This window comes from Vulpes lagopus, chromosome 2 (genome assembly GCF_018345385.1).
Source record: "Vulpes lagopus strain Blue_001 chromosome 2, ASM1834538v1, whole genome shotgun sequence".
NCBI lineage: Eukaryota > Metazoa > Chordata > Mammalia > Carnivora > Canidae > Vulpes > Vulpes lagopus.
The window spans coordinates 157,033,628-157,056,253 of NC_054825.1; the positions used below are offsets into that span (position 1 = coordinate 157,033,628).

The 22,626-nt window shown below is 41.5% G+C and overlaps 1 protein-coding gene across 2 annotated transcripts; it reads left to right on the forward strand.

The window, feature by feature from the left end:
• The first annotated feature begins 349 nt into the window (after positions 1-349).
• ZNF606 (zinc finger protein 606) lies at positions 350-22,245 on the forward strand. 2 transcript variants are annotated; one of them, XM_041742990.1, is made up of 6 exons: positions 350-463; positions 1,837-1,893; positions 2,436-2,524; positions 11,941-12,067; positions 12,516-12,611; positions 18,289-22,245. In XM_041742990.1, exons 1-6 carry the CDS (start codon positions 433-435, stop codon positions 20,262-20,264), a joined length of 2,376 nt encoding a protein of 791 aa, XP_041598924.1. In that variant the 5' UTR covers positions 350-432; the 3' UTR covers positions 20,265-22,245. The 2 variants fall into 2 exon arrangements, with proteins under 2 accessions (XP_041598924.1, XP_041598925.1); XM_041742991.1 differs by lacking the exon at positions 1,837-1,893 and having other exon boundaries at positions 431-463.
• The last annotated feature ends 381 nt before the right edge of the window (positions 22,246-22,626 follow it).

A 22,626-nucleotide genomic window follows, 5' to 3' on the forward strand; every position in this document is an offset into this window, starting at 1 on the left:
GCGGTCACTCCTCATTCCTCCCTCCCTGGCGGCTCTAGGCAGCCACTGATTCATTGGGGGTGCATGTAGATTTTACAGTAATTTTTGTAAATCACCAAAAAGTTACTTCGAAGTTGTCACTCGCTGTCTCTTGGGAGCCATTGACAAATTTCCACCCTCTAATCCTGGATTGTGCTCTTTTTTCAGCTTGTTTAACTCCCTTTTCATTGTTGTTTTTGACTTGTAAATTTTGTTTTCTTATAATGCTCCCTGGAAGTCTTCTGTTGTTTCTGTGGATAGGCTGCCTTTTTTGTTACTGGTCCTTCTTCAGAGAAAGGACCACTTTTGTGTTTTCTATTTTTGTCGTTAGGTTGGTACTGCAATTGCATTCCGTGAATGAATCACCTGAATCAAGTGCACCTGGGAGGGCACCTGGTCCATTGATCCTGTGGGATGGCAGCCATCAACCCTTGGGCCTCCTGGGGTGAGTTCAAATTCTGTTTCTTCTGGGCCTCCTCAGCAGTGACCTGCTACTGCCAGGGGTCAAAGTGGCACAGGGGCTGAGGGTTTTGAGGAATTGGAGGAGGGTCTGTTGATCTTGGTATAGAATTAGAACTGAGGGATCCCTGGGTGGCGCAGCGGTTTGGCGCCTGCCTTTGGCCCAGGGCGCGATCCTGGAGACCCGGGATCGAATCCCACGTCGGGCTCCCGGTGCATGGAGCCTGCTTCTCCCTCTGCCTGTGTCTCTGCCTCTCTCTCTCTCTCTCTGTGTGACTATCATAAATAAATAAAAATGTTTAAAAAAAAAAAAAGAATTAGAACTGAGTGAGATTTAAAAAGAAGAAACAACTTGGTTTTTGGTGAAAAGGGAAACGGTGTAAAATGCCACGTAATTTTTGTATATTTTATAGTCCTTTCCTAAGGTGTCTCATTAGTTCTAAGAGATTTTCTAATGATTTGTGGGATTTCTTAGAAGACCATCATACATCTGATAAGAATTTCTCTACCACTACCATATTTTTTTCTTGTTTTTATAGCATTGGCTTGTAATTTAGGAACAGTGTTAAATAGTGTGAGGTCAGTGGTATGCTATCTTTAAGTGAGGTTCCCTGTATTTATCAGTAAAGACACTGAGGGGAGTATCTTACTATGTAGATTTTTTAAAAATTAGGTAATGTTAAATATTTTATCAGATACCTCCTTAGTCATTTAAGGAGGAGCCATTTATTTATTTATTTATTTTATTTATTTATTTTATTTATGATAGTCACACAGAGAGAGAGAGAGAGGCAGAGACACAGGCAGAGGGAGAAGCAGGCTCCATGCACCGGGAGCCTGACGTGGGATTCGATCCTGGGTCTCCAGGATCGCGCCCTGGGCCAAAGGCAGGCGCCAAACCGCTGCGCCACCCAGGGATCCCAGGAGGAGCCATTTAAATATTGTTCTATGGCTATATCACATCAGATTTTCTAATAGTGACTAACATGCATTTCTGATATAAATCTAGCTTTTTTTTTTTTTTAAGATTTTATTTATTTATTCATGAGAGACACAGAGAGGCAGAGACACAGGCAGAGGGAGAAGCAGGCTCCATGCAGAGAGCCTGATGCGGAACTTGATCCCAGGATGCTGTGATCATGACCTGGGCTGAAGGCAGATGCTCAATCGCTGAGCCACCCAGGCATCCCAAACCTAGCTTATTATGTTGGATTTTGTCACATGTCCTTGGGCTCTGTTTATGGAACTCTGTTACCCCTTTCAGTGAGACCGATCTCCTTTTCCATTTTGTTGCCTTTAGTCACTAGGATTGTTGTGCCAATACCTTTCCTTTACTTATCCTAACCTGATTTCGTGCAGGTATCCTTACGGACCAGTCCTGGGGAATGGCGGCTGTTGACCCGTGGGCCTCCTGGGGTGAGTCAAAGAGCCTGTGTCCCCTTTGGCCATGTTGGCTGCAATGTCCAGGCTTTTCCCAGCAGTGACTTGCCTTGGCCAGGAATCAGACCTAGGGAGCCACCTGGGGATTTAGGGCATAGGGCAGTGGGGAGTGTTTCTGGTCCAGATCTTTCAAAGCTGGAATAGCGAACGATCCGAACACACCACTGGGAGATAAAGTGATGGTGATACCTCCACGAAAGGGGCATGAGAATAAATGTGTGGGCATTTGTGGGTAGGATATGAATGGCCCAGAAAGGATATGAATGGCACTATTTCTCAGAGACGGTGCCTCAGAGCAAAGGGGGACAGTGCAGGGTTCATGTTTAGGCACATTCCTTATCTGCTCTTGAGTCTCATTTCCCTGATCTATAAAATGAGGAGATGAGTTTTTTTATTTGTGTAACAGAGAGGTCCAGAAACCAGTTTTCCCTGAACCCCCCACCTCCCAGGAGGAAGGACTCATGTAGGCATACTTCTGGCAGGGAGAGCTGCCTCCGTGACTTTGTTTTCCTCCCCAGCTCTATGTCCTCAGGACTCTGCCTGGCATTTGGAAGAGAACCGTGAGGAGGAGAGGAGGGCCACTGGGCTCCCGACAGCCGAGGTCCAGGTGAGGTGGGCTTCTGCTTTTTCCTGAAGGGCTGTGCTGTTCCCTAAGGTGCCCAAGTTGTTTCCCACCATCCTAGTCTATGTGTTCCTCACTTTATAACAGCTAGAGTTGGGTAGAGAAGGAATCGGCCAGAAGTTTACTGCTTTCTGAGCACTCAGAATTCAAATAATTTTCTATGACTTGGAGCCACACTATTAATTAGTCTATTCATATTCCTGAGCCCTAGCTGTGCTGTGTGTTGTTTTGGTGGATGAGGGGCAACCCTTTTGGCTGGAAGTCCCCCTTCCTCCTCCTGCCTTACCTCATGTATTCAGTACTGATTCAGTTTGATGGTGTCCTGTGAGCTGTCTGCCTGCTGGGAGGGGAACGTGGACAGGTACAAGCCCAGTCCTGAGGGATTCTCAGTCCCCTTTCCAAAATGATTCACTCAGCTCCTGAGGGCTCATGGCCTGCTGGTGCTGTAAATGTGGTTCAGGATATGAGCCTGAGATGCTGGGGGAGGCCCCAAGCCTTGAAAGAGCTGAGCCCAACTGATGTCTTAGGAAGTGGGTCAGTCTGCATAGAGTCACTGGGGCACAGAGCAGCTGGAGTCTTTCTGCTGTGGTGAGAGTGGCTGCCCAGGAGACCTGACACATTTGCACCAGGAGGTGAAGGGGATTCATCAGCCTGGTAAGCAGGGGTCTGGCCTTTTATAGCACCACCAGTGTGTGGTGTTGGGTGGGGGGTGAGGCAGGGGTATTGCATGACCAGCATCTGGGCGAAGGCTGACCCCAATTAGAATTTAGCATGGAGAGCCTAGGATGAATCCAACCAGGTTCTGAATGCCTGCTGCAGAGCCAGGGGTCCATCCTGGTGGTATAAAGAGCCTCTTAAATATTGGGAGTAGGAGGCGCCACTGTCTAAAATGTGGCTGGAAGGATGTCCCTGGCAGGAGTGTGGGGAGAAGCGGGTTGTGAGAAGCAGGCTTGCATTTCAGGTCAGTGTGACCAGGGCCTAGGAGCAAGACCTAAGAAGTATTAGGGAGTCAAAGCAAGGGAACTTTATGACTGTAAGGGCATAAGAATGGCTTCTGAGAGAACTAGGACAGCAGAGTTGATACGGGAAAGGTGGCAGGAAATAGGATAGCAGAATAGGTAATATTGGAAAGGTGTCATCTCCCTTTTTTCCTGCCCAGCCTCTTCATTGGTGGCAGCCACTTAAAAACAAATTTTTTCATAACAACTTTATTAGAATATTCACCCTTTTAAAGTAAATAGTTCTCTTGTTTTTCATATATTCACAGAATGGGGCAAGTATTATCAACCGATAATGTACTTCTAGAGCATGGGTGTATATCACCCCAAAAAGAAATCCTGTACCTATTAGGAACCCATGTTCCCACCACCCTCAGCCCCTGACAACCACTAATTTACTTTATCTATTTATTTTTCTATTCTGGACATTTCTCATAACGGGAAATTCTATAATATATGGCCTTTTGTGTCTGGTTTCTGTCACTTAGTGTGTTTTTAAGGTTCATTTGTATTGTAGTACACATCAATATTTTATTTCTTTTTATAATTCAGAGGCAGCCATTTTTAACTTACTGTTTTTGGTTCCTTAGGGTTATCTCTATGTTTCTTAATGAGAGATTTTTATCTTGATTCATGAAATTTACATTTACTTTATTGACTCCATACTATGAAAGGTAAAGAAAAATAGTTTCATTACTATATTTAGATTTTTTAAGTTAAAATAATGGATCAAGCAAATAAGAGATACTGAGCTATAAAAATATTAATAACATTTCAGGTTTATGCCTCCCTCCCCAAATTGAAATAAAACGTAATGAAATCTCCCACAGTTTCAAAGCTGACAGATGAAGTGCATTGCAAGTATGCTACCCCCACATAGCAGTACAGCTGTCCCCAGGAGGCAGAAGGGCCTGAACCATGTGACACAGAATGGTGGTTGTCTGACATCATAACTCGGGTGACTGATGCTCATTGCTGCTATGATAGTTATTTTTAGACTCTAACAGAATCAGCAGTGAGCTAGGCTGAAAGATGGGCCCCAAATCAGTCGCTTGGGAATAGAAGTTAGCTGTACTAAAATGCTGTGAAGAAGCCTAATAACCACTGGGCTGCACTCTGCTGTTAATTTATGTGGTTTCTGAGAATTAGGGTTAATGCTGAGAAAATAAAATGGAGAATTAAAATAACAACACCCTTCAATGTCTGAAGAGTTGTGATTTCTGAGAACATGCTCCTGGCCCCCTCCCCACACTCACTTCGGATTTTTCCTTGTGGGAAACTCAAGATTTGAATCATGTGAGTTTTTGTATTAAGCAAGGTCTTCAGGAACACTAACAAGAGCTCCGTATCCCTCCCTTGTTCCCTCCAAATTAAATACTGAAATAAAGCATTCACCTGGTGAAAACATCAAATGCTGTCATCCCTTGTTATCTGAGTAGTCTATTCTGGGCAACATGTCGGATAGTGAAGTTTCAACTAGTGGAATCCCAGATCTCATTATTTTGAAGAATAAGGAAAGTAATATCCCATCTAGAAAAATCTCCACCCAGTTTCCTCAAATACGGCAGCTCTCAAATCCCTGTATAACAATCCACCAATGCTTTCTGCATGATAAACATGCACATAACAATAATCTAACACTCTGCACCCATCTCTGATTGTCTTGAGGATGTACACATAGTTGTGTTTTCCTTGCCTGCAAAGAGCTTGCCCTGAAATATTAATGAAATTCTGAAGATGCGAAAGAACCCATCTGAATTTCTCTAGATTCCATGAATGAGCCAACTGTCCATGATTTCAGATAATGCAGGAACTGAGATCCATCTCAGCACCCTCTGCATCTTCTCAAACTGCACCATGGTTTAGATGTGTAGCTGGTTAGGAGATTCCCTGAAGTGCTATAGAGAGCCCTGGTGAGGGTTCATACATATGTGTAGGAATGATTACAGGAAATTTGGGCGAGGCATTTTCAAGTCATCCTAGCAGATGCTTGTAAAGTGCAAGTTGAGGTATGGTTGCCTGAGAATGGCTTACTCCATCCTGTCTTGCCTTCTAAGGTCCCTCTTGTCCACACAGCTGATGAGACTGGGCCTTTGACTTCTCCTATCTCTTCTTCTGTTTCACCTCCAGTTGTGCTTTTGCATATTCTGCATCTTTAAGGCCTGCCTGAACTGTAGGCCCCAGTATTAGGATATACCCAGCTGTGGGTCTTTTTCTCTTCCTGTGTGGTAGTCCATGATTCCTGCCACTCTGATAACATCTACAAACCTGGAAATACTTGTTTATTTCAAATGTTTGGACAAATCCCATAATTATAGAAAAGTATGAAAAGTAATCAAACGTCTCTATTATTCTGAATAAACAGTTATGCTTTGTCATATTTGCTTAGTTTTCCTTTTATACATTCTATTCACATTTTCCACATTTATGCAGAATGACCACTTAGGGTGTGTACACAGCTAATTTGTTTTTATACTCATTCATAGATAATGTTTCTGTAGATGTCAGAGATATTAATATTCCATTTTTAAAAGATTTTTTCTTAAGATTTTATTTATGAGAGACAGAGAGAGGAGGAAACATAGGCAGAGGGAGAAGCAGGCTCCTCACAGGGATCTGGAAACCCAGGATCACGCCCTGAGCCAAAGACATGCTCAACTGTTGAGCCACCCAGGCGGCCCTAAAATATTTTTTAATTTTCATTTTAACCCATTTCTGTACCCAATGTGGGGCTCGAACTCACCCCTAAGATTAGGAGTTGCATGCTCTACTGACCAAGTCAGCCAGGTGCCCCTATTCTATTTTTTTTTTTTAAGTAATGCTTTTCCTGCCTGTAGCTTTTCTACACCTTTCTTGCTTATTGAAGGCCAACTTTAAGGTCCATCCATGTGATAAGTCCATTTCTTTTTTTTTTTTTTTAAGTCCATTTCTTTTGCCCCTGTTCATCCCTTTTATGGATGGGCTTAGAAGTTCCCTGCCCCCACCAGTTTTGCTATTCCAGGGAAAGCTGTGTGGACATTCTTGTAATTTCACTTTGAGCACATGTATAAATATTTATGTAGATATGCCCCTAGAAGCAGAATTATGCTGAGTTGTAGGGTGTGTGTGTGTTTTCAAAATGACCAGTGCTGCCATAAGGCTCTTTGAAGGTGCAAAGCCTCTTCTCACTACTCTGGAAGAGTGCCAATTTCCTTGCATGTTTGCTGCCACTTAGATCTTTTAATGTTTGCTTACCTCAAGACCGAAAAGGTGTATTACTTTTCATTTCCTTGATCACTAGTGAGGTTGAGTATCTTCATATCATTACTGCTCATCTGCATTTCTCTCTCTGCATTTCTCAGATTTGTGTAGAATCAGACTTGTTGATAAGTAGGCATTTACATGAATTGTGGATTCCTTTTTTTTTTTTTTTTTGTATTGTGGATTCTGATTCTTTGCCTTGTATGAATTGGTTTCTCCTAGTGTCTCTTAACTTTGTGGTGTCTTTGATCAGTCAAGTGTTTTCCAGGATATTTTTGTCAAATAGATCTTTGTTTATGGCTAATATTTTTGTGTCTTCTTTTAAGAACCCTTGTAGAAAAAATCTGTCCTGTCCTATTCCTTTATTTTTGTTCTGTTTCTGAGGCCTTCTGTTACATGGTGGGCCTCCTGAAGCAATTGCTGTGTCTTCATGTTCAATGAATTTTTGTTCTTTGAGAGCCTCTCTGGTGTCAGCCTGTCTTGTTTTATACTGAAATCTCCAGTTGGGGAAGTGGAATTGCAGTTCATTGAAAGTTGGATGTAGCTGTGGCCTCTATTCTGTTTTCCTTTCAGCCTCTGAGTTTGGTCTCCTCTTGTGCTGTATGTACTTCTCTTGGCTCCAGGGCGCCTCTGTCTCTGTTCCCTAGGAAAGAGCAGTGAGGCATTTGAGCATCCTGCATTGCTATGGCTGAGCAAGTTTGGTTCCCCATAGGCCTCCCTTCGTGTGTGTGTCTGTGTCTATGTCTGCATCTGTCTTCCGATAAGTCTCACTCTAAGTTCCAATGGAGCTGGTTGAGCCAGGATCATCAAGTTGCTTATGCTCCTCCCTGTTTCCCCGGGTATGCAGCTGGCTGTCAGGCCACAGATCTCCCTGCCCCACATCCTGGGGAAGAGGTTTCAACTCCAGGGTTTCAACCTGAGCAACCTTAGAACCATGCACAGTCTTGTGTGTGAGAAGGGTCTAAGCTGTGTTGCCCAAGTATAAGTCCAACACATCTGGTGGTTGTGCTGCCCACAAGGTGGAGTGGCTCGTTGGAAGGTGGGACAATTAGCAAAGCTGTCCTGAATACAGACTCACCTCCTTACTTGTTTTCATCCTGGCTCTCACTCCTGCTTTCACTGTATCATTTAAGTTCAGAGTCTGAATCCTCTCCTGGAAACCTCTTCCACTGTACCCACTTCCAACGTGTGGGCCTGGAATCTCCTCTGCTCAGTTTCCTTGGTCCTCAGCACTTTCATCTGTAACCTCATCTTGCAAGAATGTGTGGAACACCATGTGCCAAACAAAGGCCTCTTCTGGATATTTCCCTGTCTTAGAAAACTTTGGCAGGTTTTTAAACCATAACATGGAATCTGAATCTTGTATTACTTCCTGTTACCAAAAATTACTGCAAACTTAATGGTTTAGAACAATATAAATTTACTCTCTTGTTCTAGAGCTCAGAAGTCTAAAGTGAGTCTGTAGGTTCTTGGCAATTAGCCAGCTCTATCTTTCCATTGATACTTCTTTTTTGACATACATTGTTATGTCTTCTCCCCTTCAGATATCAATAAATGGTAACACTTTTTGAAGACCAAAAATGGGGCGGTCTGTAGGGCTGTGTTCCCTCTGGAGGTTCCAGGGGAGAATCTGCTTACTTGCTTTTTCAGCTTCTGGAGGTTACCTGCATTTCTTGGCTCATGGTCCCTACCTCTGTCTTCAATGTGCATCACTCCAACCTCTGCTTCCAGTGTCACATCTGCTTTGACTAAGACCCTCCTGCTCCCTCCTTCATTTATGAGGACCTTTGTGATTACATTGAACCCACCTGGATGATCCAAGATTATCTCCCAAAATCCATATTCTTAACATAATCACATCTCTGCAAAGTCTCTTTCTCTTGTTAAGGTAGCAGTCATAGGTTCTGGGATTTAGGATGTGACCATCTCTTGGTTGGGGGGCATTATTACAAACACCTGTGTTCAATAACAGCAACTTTCAGCTTTCTGCCTGCCTCTTCATCTATGCTGACACTTGAAAAAACTGAACATCTTAAGGCAAATCTAAGCTATTCTGTCATTTTGTTTATAAACACTTATGTGTATATTTCTAAAAGAGAACATTCTTTTTAGAAAACAATATATCAATACCTTTATCACACACAACAAAATTAACAGCAGTAATTCCTTATTATTAGCTAATACCTAGGCAATGTTCATTTTTTCCCACTTGTCCCCAAAATATCTTTTATGATTGGTTTGTTCAAATAAGGATTCAAACAAGGACCACTCACCGTGTACTTCATATGCTGAAGAAACTAGTCACTTGTCCTGTTGGTTTACCTGATTTTGCCCTCTTGATGTCATTGGTTGAGTTCTTTTCCCTTTGTCTCCTTGTAAACTGATAACTGGGCTAGAGGGCTGAGTAGATTCAGGTCCCATATTTTTGGTAAGAGTACATCATAGGTGGTACTAGGTCCTTCCTCCTGTGTTGCGTTAGTGGGCACAGGTTGTCTGGTGGTCCCATTTTCAGATGAGGTGATGAATTAGGCTAATAGCTCCCCCTCCATCAGTCTTCATGTTATTCAGACATGTTCCCTGTCTGCTTTTCATGTGTGATTTAGCAGTCATTGATGATCACTGCCATTGTCCACTATTTGATTAAATGTTGCAGAATCACTCTGATAGTTTCAATCCTTCAGTGTCTATTAGATGTAGTTCTTTGATTCCTTTTTAAATTTGTGCATGCTGGGATCCCTGGGTGGCGCAGCGGTTTAGCACCTTTCTTTGGCCCAGGGTGCGATCCTGGAGACCCGGGATCGAATCCCACATCGGGCTCCCGGTGCATGGAGCCTGCTTCTCCTTCTGCCTGTGTCTCTGCCTCTCTCTCTCTCTCTCTCTGTGACTATCATAAATAAATAAAAAAATTTTTAAAAATTAAAAAAAAATAAATTTGTGCATGCGGGTTCCATTTCTGTCTTGGGAGGAGTGGTTGGCATGGTGGTTAACTTGTGGCTCAGTTCACCAGCTTGACCCCTTCACCTTGTTAAGTGTAAGTGAACTTGGAAGCCATCAAGTAGATGCCACCCTCTGGGGAGATGAGGTAGTATGAGGTGAGCACACCTGGAGCACCCTGGTTAGAAGGGATGATTGCTCGGTGAAAGGAAGCACCACCCACCAGGGAAACTGAGGCCTAGGCAGGTCTGCAGAAGAAAACCAAGGTATTGGCCTTGATGAGTCCAAAGGGTTAGGCAAAGTTTCACTGTGAGGTTGTGCTCAGCAATTTTTTTAAAAAGATTTATTTAATTAATTTATTAATTAATTTATTTATTTATTCATGAGAGACAGAGACAGAGAGAGGCTGACACGCAGGCAGATGGAGAAGCAGGATCCATGCAGGGAACCTGACATGGGACTCGATCCTAGGTCTCCAGGATCAGGCCCTGGGCTGAAGGCGACACTAAACCACTGATCCACCCGAGCTGCCCCTGTGCTCAGCAATTTTAAGTGCTTTTCAGAGTCATGTAATTATTGCAGCAGAATCAGTTCTGTGTTTTAAGCCAGGCGTTGTGTGAAGGTGGAGGGGGAGCAGTTGAGTCTGACAGAGCAAGGCTGATACACTGAAGACCCAGTCACGATGGCTGACCCTGACCAGAGGTAACAAGCTCAGTTTGTGAACCTTGAGCTGGGACAGAAAGGAAGGTCATGGGAAGGGCAGTGACATAGCAGGCTGGGAAGGCACCGGTAGAAGCTCACAGGACACTTGCAGTGGAAATTCACAGACACAGGGGTAGGCCAGAAAGCCAATTTCCAGACAGATGAGAGGACCTAGAAGCCATTGGAGCCTGTGGGGATTCTAACATACTAACCATGATGGATACCTCACTCCCACTGTCACCACAGGGAGGGCATGCTCTACTCCATCTGGATGGGCCTAGGTAACAAGTTCACATTGATTTGCTTAAGAGCTCTGTGAGAGGAGTGCCTGCATGGATCAGTCCATTAAGCATCTGCCTTTGGCTCAGGTCATGATCCCCAGGGTCCTGGGGTCGAGCACCGCACCTGGCTCCTTGCTCAGCAGGAAGTCTGCTTCTCTCCACCCCTGACCCGCAACTTGTGCTCACTCACTCGCATGTGTTCTCTCTCAAATAAAATCTTTTTTAAAAAAGAGAGCAGGGCAGCCTTTGGGGTCAAGTCCTATGTCAGGTTCCCTGCGTGGAGCCTGCTTCTCCCTCTGCCTGTGTCTGTCTCTCTGTGTCTCTCATAAATAAATAAAATCTTAAAAAAAGAGAGAGAGAGAGAGTGCATTGGGATGCTTGGGTGGCTCAGCGGTTGAGCGTCTGCCTTCGGCTCAGAGTGTGATCCCAGTCTGGGGATCGAGTCCTACATGGGGCTCCCTGCAAGGAGCCTACTCCTCCCTCTGCCTATGTCTCTGCCTCTCTCTGTGTCATGAATAAATATTTTTTTTTTTTTTAAGAGAGCACTGTGAGGGATGCATTCATACAAAAGTCAGACTTAGGTTGTAATTCCTCCTCCCTTCTAGTTAAGTATTCCTGCTTCTATTTTTCCTAAAAACCTCTCCTGGAACATTTTAAAACTCAGGTGCTTTTTGATGGCAGCTGTAGCTGATTCTCTTTGGCATGGACTGCTCTGCTCAAACCTGTCTCACTTTTAGCTCCAGTCCCTTGGGACAGGAATGAACTGAGAGTGGAAACCTCCTGTTAGTGGCCAGGAAGACAGCCTGTGAATATTTACATCCTCCTCTCAGGTCCTACATCGACATGTTTAGCAGACTCCAACCCAGTGCTTGTAGTCTGCTTTCTTCTGGTCCTGGCCTTAAGTATCTTCATCTCCGGAGAAGAAGGGGGGCACTTCCCTGGTGGTATTCCTGTCCATACTAACCAATATTACTAGAATTAGGTAAGAGTCTTAGGAGAGACCTGCTGATCTTCATTGTGGTTACTGTGGGCCCACATACCTAATTCCCTAAGAGTACATCCCAAATACAGATCCCTTGGGTTGCTCCCAATGGGACTTGATCCAAATCAGTTTACAGTACTGAACATATCCTGGACAGTTTCTCTATATCCTCTGTCTTCCCCAATGTGATCAGCCTCACTCCATCCCTAGAGAACATGGGAGGGTGTGGTTGCAGGCTGAGGGGGAACATCTGTGCTCTTTTAGGAACCAGTAACCTTCAAGGATGTAGCTGTGGACTTCACCCAGGAGGAGTGGGGGCAGCTGGACCCTGTTCAGAGGACGCTGTACCGTGATGTGATGCTGGAGACCTATGGGCATCTACTCTCTGTGGGTAAGGCTGAGCTATCTCAGTAAATGAAGCTATTTCCATTGCATTACCTTCTACTACTCTGTGTTAGAAAGTTCACAGGATGTAACTATGTGGTAATGGATATTAACTAGATTTATTATCATTTTACAATGTATACAGATACTGAATTGTGTACACCTGAAAGTAATATTATGTAATACGTCAGTTATATTACAATTTTTAAAAATTAGCAATGCGTAACACCAATAACAACAACGAATAAACACTCATTGGCAAATTACACACGCAAAAAAGGCCTCATGGAGGTCTCAGAAGGACTAAGATGATCTTGAGACCTGACATTCAAGGACACAGTCCTGATGCTTATGAAGCACGAAGTGGGAGAGACTGTGCTTATTCTGCCCAAGTGAGAAGTCAAGAACAATAGGCAAGGGCAGTTTACAAGGCTTTGTTTTTCCTCCATGCACAGGGAATCAGATTGCCAAGCCGGAAGTCATCTCTCTATTGGAGCAAGGAGAGGAGCCCTGGTCAGTGGAACAAGCATATCCTCCAAGCACTTGTTCAGGTGAGGGCAGGCCCCGGGTGGAAGCAAGAAGCTTTCCTGTAAGTCCTTGTTTGGAAAATGGGCTGAGGCCCTGAGGAGTTACCTTCCTCAGACATTCACAATTCCCTCCAAGGAGCTTTATGCCATGTATTGACTTTCCTGCAGCTGTTGATTCAGAGGAAAGATGCCCACCCTACTGACAGTTTTTATGAGCTGCCGTTTCCCTTCCCTGTCATCCATTCTCCTGACCCTCTCATACTCTCTCTCCACTGCCCCTTTCTCTGAGATGATTTCTTATTCACTTGCATGTGTTTTAATTTGTTCTTATTTCCTTTATTGCCAAACTTGTAGCCAGGAGCCAGAGACTCTTCTATTTCTTTTGTTTAAAAAAGGGTTTTTGTATAGGTGATGTATTCACATGGTTGAAAAAGCCCAGAGCTACATAGAATGAGTAAGCTGAAAAATTTCATTTTCTTTTGCTGCTGTTAATCCACATTATTCTTACCCCCATCCCATACACACATAGGGCACGAACAAAGGTAACCACTTTTTTACTAAAAATTTTTGAGCTATTTTCTTAGTCGTTGCCCTAGGGATTATAATTAACATTGTAATTTATAACTATCTAGTTTGGATTAATACCATTACCTTTGATAGTCTACAAACTCTCATTCTGTATATCCTCCTCCATTTATGCTGTTACTGTCACAAATTACATCTACATAGATTTATAATTATTGCTTTGTTTTGTTTTTTAAAGCAGGAAAAAAGTTCTAAACAAAAAATGCATTTATAACATCTTGTTAACTATGTTACTGTAATTGATGTTCTATATTTTGACTTACCGTCTAGTGTCCTTTCATTTCAGTGTATAGAACTCCATTTCTTTTAGGGCAGATTTGCTAGCAGCAGACTCAGATGGTGTTTATCTGGGAGTCCTTTCCTTTCCCCTTCATTTTGGAAAGAAAGTTTTGTCAGATACAGAATTCTTGGTTGACAGTATTTTTCTTTCTAGCTTCTGTGGTTTTTTTTTTTTTTTTTTTTTTTTTGCTTCTGTGGTTTTTGAAGAGGAATAAACTGTTAGTCGTATGAGGATCCTGTATGTGATAAACTGCTTCTCTCTTGCTGCTTTCAGGATCCCCTCTTTGGCTTTGGCTTTTGAGAGTTTATTATGATGGGTGTTCTAGATTCTTAGGAATATATTAGAACTTTTCAAAACTCCTGTGAACCATCTTACCCCTCAGCTTTTTAAAAATCTTTTTGGTTGGGGATCCCTGGGTGGCTCAGTGGTTTAGTGCCTGCCTTTGGCCCAGGGTGCGATCCTGGAGACCCGGGATCGAGTCCCGCATCGGGCTCCCTGCGTGGAGCCTGCTTCTCCCTCTGCCTGTGTCTCTGCCTCTCCCTCTCTCTGTGTGTCTCATGAATAAATAAATTTTAAAAAATTAAAAAAAAATCTTTTTGGTTTTATGTATTATTTGCCTCAGCTATTTTCCATCATCTCAGGCAGTAGCAACTTTTTAATATATTGCCTGCGAATGTTTGACAAATACCTGCTCCCTAGAGGCTTTTAGGTCCTGACAATCTTTCAAGGGAGGTCCTCCACCAAGTAGGTCAAATAATGACTGTTGTTTGGGAATAGGCTTTGGAAAACCTCTAGCTTCATTCTGTTCTCTCTAGTACCAGAAATATGGGTTGTTATTTTCCAAGGCTGCTGCTGAGCTGGGGAGCCAGAGATGGGATAGGGTAAGTTATAATGCTGCAAAGTTCACTGTTACAAAAATACAGCTGTTTTTCTTGAATAAAATCTTCCTTGGGCTGCTTCAGGACTTTGGTTAATTTATAGAATTTTGAAGACATTGATTGATAGTTTTTGCTAATGCTGTGGTTGCTTTTATAGAATGGTGACATTTCAGAGGCCCTTATTCTTCCATTTTTTACTGACCTCTTGCCCCAGATAATCAGTTTTAATAATTTCTATTGAATGTTTCCAGAGTTTCTTTCTTTCTCTCTCTTTCTTTTTTTAAGATTTGATTTATTTATTCATGAGAAACACAGAGAGGGACATAGGCAGAGGGAGAAGCAGACTCCCTGTGGGTAGCCCAATGCAGGACTCGATCCTCGGACCCTGGGATCATGCCCTGAGCCAAAGACAGATGCTCAACCACTGAGCCATCCAGGCATTCCTCCAGAGTTTCTTTATACAACTGTAAGCATATAGGGATATGATTATTTTCACTTTTTTTAAATTTTCACTTTTTCAAAAGTAGATTATGGTATACACTATTCTGTATCTTGCTGTTTTTTTTTTTTTAATTATTTTTTTTATTTTTATTTTTATTTATTTATGATAGTCAGAGAGAGAGAGAGAGAGGCAGAGACACAGGCAGAGGGAGAAGCGGGCTCCATGCACCGGGAGCCCGATGTGGGATTCGATCCCGGGTCTCCAGGATCGCGCCCTGGGCCAAAGGCAGGCGCCAAACCGCTGTGCCACCCAGGGATCCTGTATCTTGCTATTTTTAATTTAACAACATGCCATAGCCTGCTCTTAAGTTCTGAAGTTGGATGTCTTCCCATCCATTCTAATGAAGTGGGGTTTTTTTGGAGTCTCATCAGTTGCCCCCATTCATATCTGAAATGTTCCATCAAGGGCTCAAGAAATCTGGTAACTTTAAGTCTCCTACTCCTTGTGCTGACTATTCTGAGTTACCATCCTGAGCCCGGTGGTTCCACCATCCCCATCCTTATGCTTCTGCCATCCTGCAAATTATCTCGAACATCTTGATTGCGATAAATCAGTAATCTCAGCTCTTTCTTCTAGATGATGTTTCCCCCTCCTCTTGATGCATATTCCTGGTACTAGCCTTCTGTGAGTCCCCACTAAGCAGGAAATTGAGAAGTCCTCAATTTTCCTCTCCAAGAAGTAATTTCTCTTCTAACTCCTGAGATTTTCCTGCCTCTGAAATGTCAACTGTGTCATTTAGCTTCCAGCAACATCACTCTCAGGTTCTTTATAAAATTCCTGTTCAAGTTAATGAGGAAATTCTTACTTTATTAGCTACCTCAGGTGTTATTTCTAGCTATATCTCCCTGAAATCTTCCATTTTGAGGTTGTCAGTAAATCTATAGTGATTCAAATAGCCTTTTAAATGACTCTGACTAGATTTCAAGACCTTCCAATTTTTTCTGTTATTTTTCTCATTTTCTAACTAGTTCATTCCATAGAACAGCAGTCTATCTGTATTCAACCAAGGCTTGAAGGCCAAGCTCATGTCATTTCGCTTGTATGAAACTTTCTAAGGTTGTTGTCAGTGTTAATCTCCTTCTCCAGCCTCCTGCCCATTCAGCATCTGCATCTCCTTAGTGTCTCACTGATACACTGTCATCACATAGATTCTAACCAGGTTAAACCATACTTTGTTGTCTTGTCTCTGGTTCTAGATACTCAGCCCACCAGCACTGAATATAAAATTGGACAAGAATTATTCATTTGGTCAGCTGCCATTTTTTGAATCATGACCTGAGCTGAAGGCAGACACTTAACTAACTGAGATACCCAGTGCCCCTCTTAAAGTTTCTATTGGAAGGATTCAAAGAGTATATGAAAATCATTCCCTAACTTTTAACTAAGCTTGAAATTTGTAATCAATGCCAGTTTTTGAGCAGAGCAGAGCCCCTGTTGTAATGGACGTGGATAGTAAAAGGAAGGAAATGGTGTATAGTAAGAAGTAAGAAAAACCTAGAGAAAGAGGACAAGGGTCTAGGTCCTGTCCAATATCTGTGGCTTTAGACCATGTGATAGGGTGAATAATGACAACCTCCTACCCCTATCTCCAAAAAGATGTCCACATCCTAAACTTATTATGGTACTTATGGGGCAAAGAGGCTTCTTGGTTGTGAGTACTTTTGGAGATGGAGAGATGATTTTGTATTAACTGAATGGGCCCATAGTAATCGCAAGGTCCTTGTAAGGGGCTGGAGTGTCAGAGACACAGAGAGGAGATGTGATGATGGAAACAGGCTGGAATGATAGTCTTTGAAGATGGGGAAAGGAGCTGTAAGCCAAAAAATGCAGGCAGCTTCTAAGCAGGAAAAGACAAAGGATATGGGTTCTCCCCTAGAGCTCCTAGAGGAAGCTACCCTGGTTTTAGCCCAGTAAAAGTCATTTTGGATTTCTGACTTCCAAAGCTGTAAAGTAATAGGGTTGTATTATTTCAGGCTGCAATATGTATGGTAATTTGTTATAGCGGCAGTAGGAAAGTAATACAGACCCCCTCAGTTGTTGGAGGATTGATTCCTCAGCAGTGATGATGGGTGGCTTCCTTATACTGAATTAGCCAGACATTTCACTGGATTCACAATCTCATGGAATCATTGGAAATGTCCCCTAAGGATAGTGCAGAGCCAGCATTTAATCACATTATATCAGGCTATAACTCCCTTGTTTTCATCATAATACATTGCCTTTCAAGTCTATCTCTTTTGTCATTTTCCTACAAATGATTCTGTAGTTGTTAGAATTGTAACTATAGGAATATCCTTAAAGCATGGTGACTTTGGGCTGATGAATTTTGTGTCATTGACTGAACTAAATAGGAAACAGTGTGATAGTATATTATAGATAACATCCTTGCTTGAAACTTTTGTTGGTGATACTTTCTCTTAACCCCACCCTCTCCTTTTCTGGGGCAACTGTGAAAATAGGGGAGGATATTATAACATAGAAATGAATTAGGACACTTCAATCATTTGAACATTAGTTAAAGACCTGGTTGCTTATTTATTTTTTAAGCAAGTTATTTCTTACACTTTTTCACCTTAATAGTATCCATTGTGTCCTTTTGTCAGGGATCCCCCAGACTACCCTTAGGTTCAGTGATTCCCTAAAAGGACTCAAAAGATTCAAAAATCATTATACTCAGGGTAATGGTTTATTACAGTGAAAGGATACAAAGCATGTCAGCAAAGGGAAAAGACACCTGAAGCAAGTCCAGAGGAAACCACGTGTAAACTTGGAATAGTCATTCCCAGTTGAAGTTGCAAAGGATACATTTAATTCCTTCAGCAGTGAGTTGAGACTACATGTATGAAGTGTCGTCTTTAGGGAAGCTTGCCTGAGTCTAGGAGTCTAGGGTGTTAGTTAGGGATAGGATATTTGGGTACACAGTTCCTGCATAACTAACTGCAATCACTGAACCTTCAGATCCCCAGAAAGGAAAGCAGATGTTCACCATAAATGACATTTGTATAGACTATTTAGAGATATGGAGACACTGGCCTTTAACGTCTCAAGCATACAAAACACTCTTAGACTATTTCAAGACCTAAATTCCTAGTAGTTGGCCGAAGGCTGGTCATGAAACAGGCCTTTGTGGGAATGTGCAAAGTTTGAGCAATTCAGGCATGCAGTTAACTCTTTACTGCACATCCTTATTCTGGTCTTCTTTCCATGGGAAAATACCCCTAAATGGTTTTTATTGGTTTCCAGTACACACTTATTCTGGTTAACATTCTTTTTGTTTGTTTACTTTTCACTATTCTCCTTTTCCCTGTTGTGATTGTTGTGTTACAAATCTTTTTGAAAATAAATTCACATTTGCCTTTTCAATAATATGGACAATAAATCTCACTTTTTCACTCTGTTCTTCCTAGAAGTTTTTCTTACTGCTCTCATGGCTTTTTTTTTTTCTGATTATTTCAGAATGGATGAGAAAACTTGAAAGCAAAGCATTGATTCCAACCCAAAGCATTTTTGAAGAAGAACAATCCCATAGGATGAAGTTGGAAAGATACATATGGGATGATCCTTGGTTCTCCAAGTTAGAAGTCTTGGGATGTAAAGACCAATTAGAAATGTATCACATGAACCAGAGTACAGCTATGAGACAAATGGTCTTCATGCAAAAGCAAGTACTCTCTCAAAGAGGTTCTGAATTCTGTGAACTTGGAGCAGAGTATAGCCAGAACTTAAATTTTGTTCCATCTCAGAGAGTTTCTCAAATAGAACATTTCTATAAGCCTGATACAAATGCTGAAAGCTGGCGGTGTAATTCAGCAATAATGTATGCAGATAAGATTACCTGTGGAAGTCATGATTATGACAAAGCCTTCCACCAATCCATACAACCTATTCAGCCTGAAAGGATCCAAACTGAAGATAATCTTCTCAAGTGTGCGGATGCTGTTAAATCTTTCAATCATTTACTACATTTTGGTGATCATAAGGGAATGCATACAGGAGAAAAACTCTATGAATATAAGGAATGCCATCAAATCTTTAACCAGAGCCCTTCATTTAATGAACATCCACGACTTCATATTGGAGAAAACCAGTATGATTACAAAGAATATGAGAATATCTTTTATTTCTCATCATTTATGGAACATCAAAAAATTGGTACTGTAGAGAAAGCATATAAATACAATGAATGGGAGAAAGTCTTTGGGTATGATTCATTCCTTACTCAACATACAAGCACTTACACCTCAGAGAAACCCTATGAATATAATGAATGTGGGACATCTTTCATCTGGAGCTCTTACCTTATCCAGCATAAGAAAACTCATACTGGAGAGAAACCCTATGAATGTGATAAATGTGGAAAAGTGTTTAGGAATCGTTCAGCCCTTACTAAACATGAACGGACTCACACTGGAATAAAGCCCTACGAATGTAACAAATGTGGAAAAGCCTTCAGCTGGAATTCTCATCTTATTGTACATAAAAGAATTCATACAGGAGAAAAACCTTATGTATGTAATGAATGTGGGAAATCTTTCAACTGGAACTCCCATCTTATTGGACATCAGAGAACTCATACTGGAGAGAAACCTTTTGAATGTACTGAATGTGGGAAGTCTTTCAGCTGGAGCTCCCATCTTATTGCCCATATGAGAATGCATACTGGAGAGAAGCCCTTTAAATGTGATGAGTGTGAAAAAGCTTTCAGGGATTACTCAGCCCTTAGTAAACATGAAAGAACTCACTCTGGAGCAAAACCATATAAATGTACGGAATGTGGAAAATCCTTCAGCTGGAGCTCCCATCTTATTGCCCATCAGAGAACTCACACAGGTGAAAAACCCTACAACTGTCAGGAATGTGGCAAAGCATTCAGAGAACGCTCAGCCCTCACTAAACATGAAATAATTCATTCTGGAATCAAACCTTATGAATGTAATAAATGTGGAAAATCCTGCAGCCAGATGGCTCACCTTGTTAGACATCAAAGGACTCATACTGGAGAAAAGCCCTATGAGTGTAATAAATGTGGAAAATCCTTCAGCCAGAGCTGTCACCTTGTTGCTCATCGGAGAATTCACACTGGTGAGAAACCCTATAAATGTAATCAATGTGAAAGATCCTTTAACTGTAGCTCTCACCTTATTGCGCATCGGAGAACTCATACTGGAGAGAAACCATATAGATGTAATGAATGTGGGAAGGCATTTAATGAGAGTTCTTCCCTAATTGTACATCTAAGAAACCATACTGGAGAAAAACCATACAAATGCAATCATTGTGAGAAAGCTTTCTGTAAGAATTCTTCTCTTATTATTCATCAGAGAATGCATAGTGGAGAGAAACGCTTTATATGCAATGACTGTGGAAAAGCCTTTAGTGGTCACTCAGCCCTACTTCAACATCAGAGAAATCATAGTGAAGAGAAACTGTGAATTGAATTGATAGATTTTTTTTGTACATTTAGTAACACTTTGAAAAAGGAAAAAAAATCCCTATAAATCAAGAGAGGAAATGTTTTAGTAAGAATTCAGGAAAACTCCTCTTTTATTCGAGAGAAAATATCTGCTTAGAAGAAACCTGTGAATGGAAAGACTGGGAAAAGCTTTCAGCAGTTATGTAGCCTTTATTTAACATCAGATAATTAGAGTGAAGAAAACTCCAAACTCTCATAATTCTCCACCAGGAGTCCTACTTATGGAACACGAATGTAGGGAATGAGACTTCTTTTAGTAAGAGATCTCAACTATTTGTGGATCAAAGTGCATTGTTAAGGGGAAAACCTTGTTCTGGGAAAAGTTTTCAACTGAAAATATACTGTTTTGAATCAAGCTGGAATAATGGATGGGAAGATTTATAGTAACATCTTTTGCATAGTTGTGGAAATACAGATTTTGCTGTTTTAGAGGGAGGATGTGGGTGCCCTTTAAGGAATAGAATATGAAATACTATAAATCTGAATTTAAGAAAAAATAGTATTAAATGGGATATTTACTGTTGATCAAGATTAACCTTAGAAAAGATTAGTAAATGAGATTACTAATGGTGGAAAGATAATTACCTAGAAATATGAGACTGACGTTGGAACAAGAGGTGACAGTTTATGACCCAGTGTGTCAGTGTCCATGGTTTACTCATGGTTGCATTGTTGGAAAATTCATTTGTAATTTGTGTTAGGCAATCACTATAAGTTATAATGTGGACACTGCATCAGTATACATAATGTTAAGGAATGAAAAGGACAAAATTGTACATATATATCTATAATTATAACCTCTAAGAAATGTATACAGATTAAGACTGGAAGGACCCATGGAGAAATTAACCTGGTTAATTTAATTTTTTAAAAAAGTTTTACAAACACATACAGCACTTATTATGTGCTAGGCTTTGTTTTAAATGCTTTTCAAATATTAACTTGTTCAGTCTCCTTAATTCTATGAGATAGGTACCATTATTATCCCAGTTTTACAAATGGAGAAACTGGGGCAGAGATGTTGAGAGACCTACCTAAGAACACACAGTTATTAAGAAATGGAACTGAGATTGTTTGGCTCCAGAGTCATGTTTTTAACTACTATGTTATGCTGCCTCTCAAGTGATTTTTTTCCCCTATTTTTCCCCTTTTGTTCAGTTTTCTATAGTAGATATTTAATAATAAAAGTCCATAAATTCCTAAACAATGAGAAATAAAATTACCTGGCTCTCTATCCTGAATGATTTCTGGTAACATGAGAGCTCCTCCCTTTGGAATATGAAATCTGGATTGGACATTCAGAATCACTGCATTTTCTGGGACGTGGGTTCCCTAGGATTTCACTACCCATAACTCTGAGAATTACAGCACAGCAATGGCTGGAAGACTCAATGGACATTTGGGCAATGCTGAGGAATGCCCCTTGATGGGTTTAGACTGGCCTTCATAGGACAGAACAAGAGACACTACTGCACATGGGAGCACTATTTCTCAAGGTCTCCCTCAAATTCAGTGTTTATGCTTTATCTTCTCTACATGAGAAGATTGTTTGATAGTAGGGGGGCTTCAGAAGGGAAAGGAGCTCACCAATTCATCAGAGTGAATGCTCTGAATACTCCTAGTAAAGGCAAGATACCTAAGAAGATTTTAAGTGGCTTCTCTCCAGTTCACAAATATTTCCTGTATTTCCCCTAAAGTAGGGCTATAACTAAGAGTCAACAATCCTTGTATATGCTTCAAGGATATTGGTTAGAAATCTAGGATACAAAAGGTTCATCTGGTTCTTGGTTGAGAAAGTGGCCTAGCGGTGTGGGGAGGCAGTGCTCACCATCTGATTCCTGTAGCTGGAACTCATAATTATGTAACGTCTGATTCCCTACCTTTCAGGGTTCAATACATAGTGGTCACCCAATAAATGTTGCAGGAGTAAGTTAACTGAATGGAATTCTCATGTGATTTGTGCAAAGATAAAGAGATAAGATAAAGATTTGTGCGAAGAGCTTTAGAGAGAATAGAATTAGCAACATCTCTGTTAAGAGAAAGCACTACAGGGATCCCTGGGTGGCGCAGCGGTTTGGCGCCTGTCTTTGGCCCAGGGCGCGATCCTGGAGACCCGGGATCGAATCCCACATCGGGCTCCCGGTGCATGGAGCCTGCTTCTCCCTCTGCCTGTGTCTCTGCCTCTCTCTCTCTCTCTCTCTCTGTGACTATCATAAATAAAATAAAAAAAAAAAAAAAAAAAAGAAAGCACTACGTATCAAGTCATACTGTAGCTATATGGGTATAGTATTCCAGTACCCGATGTAATACACTTTGAGTAA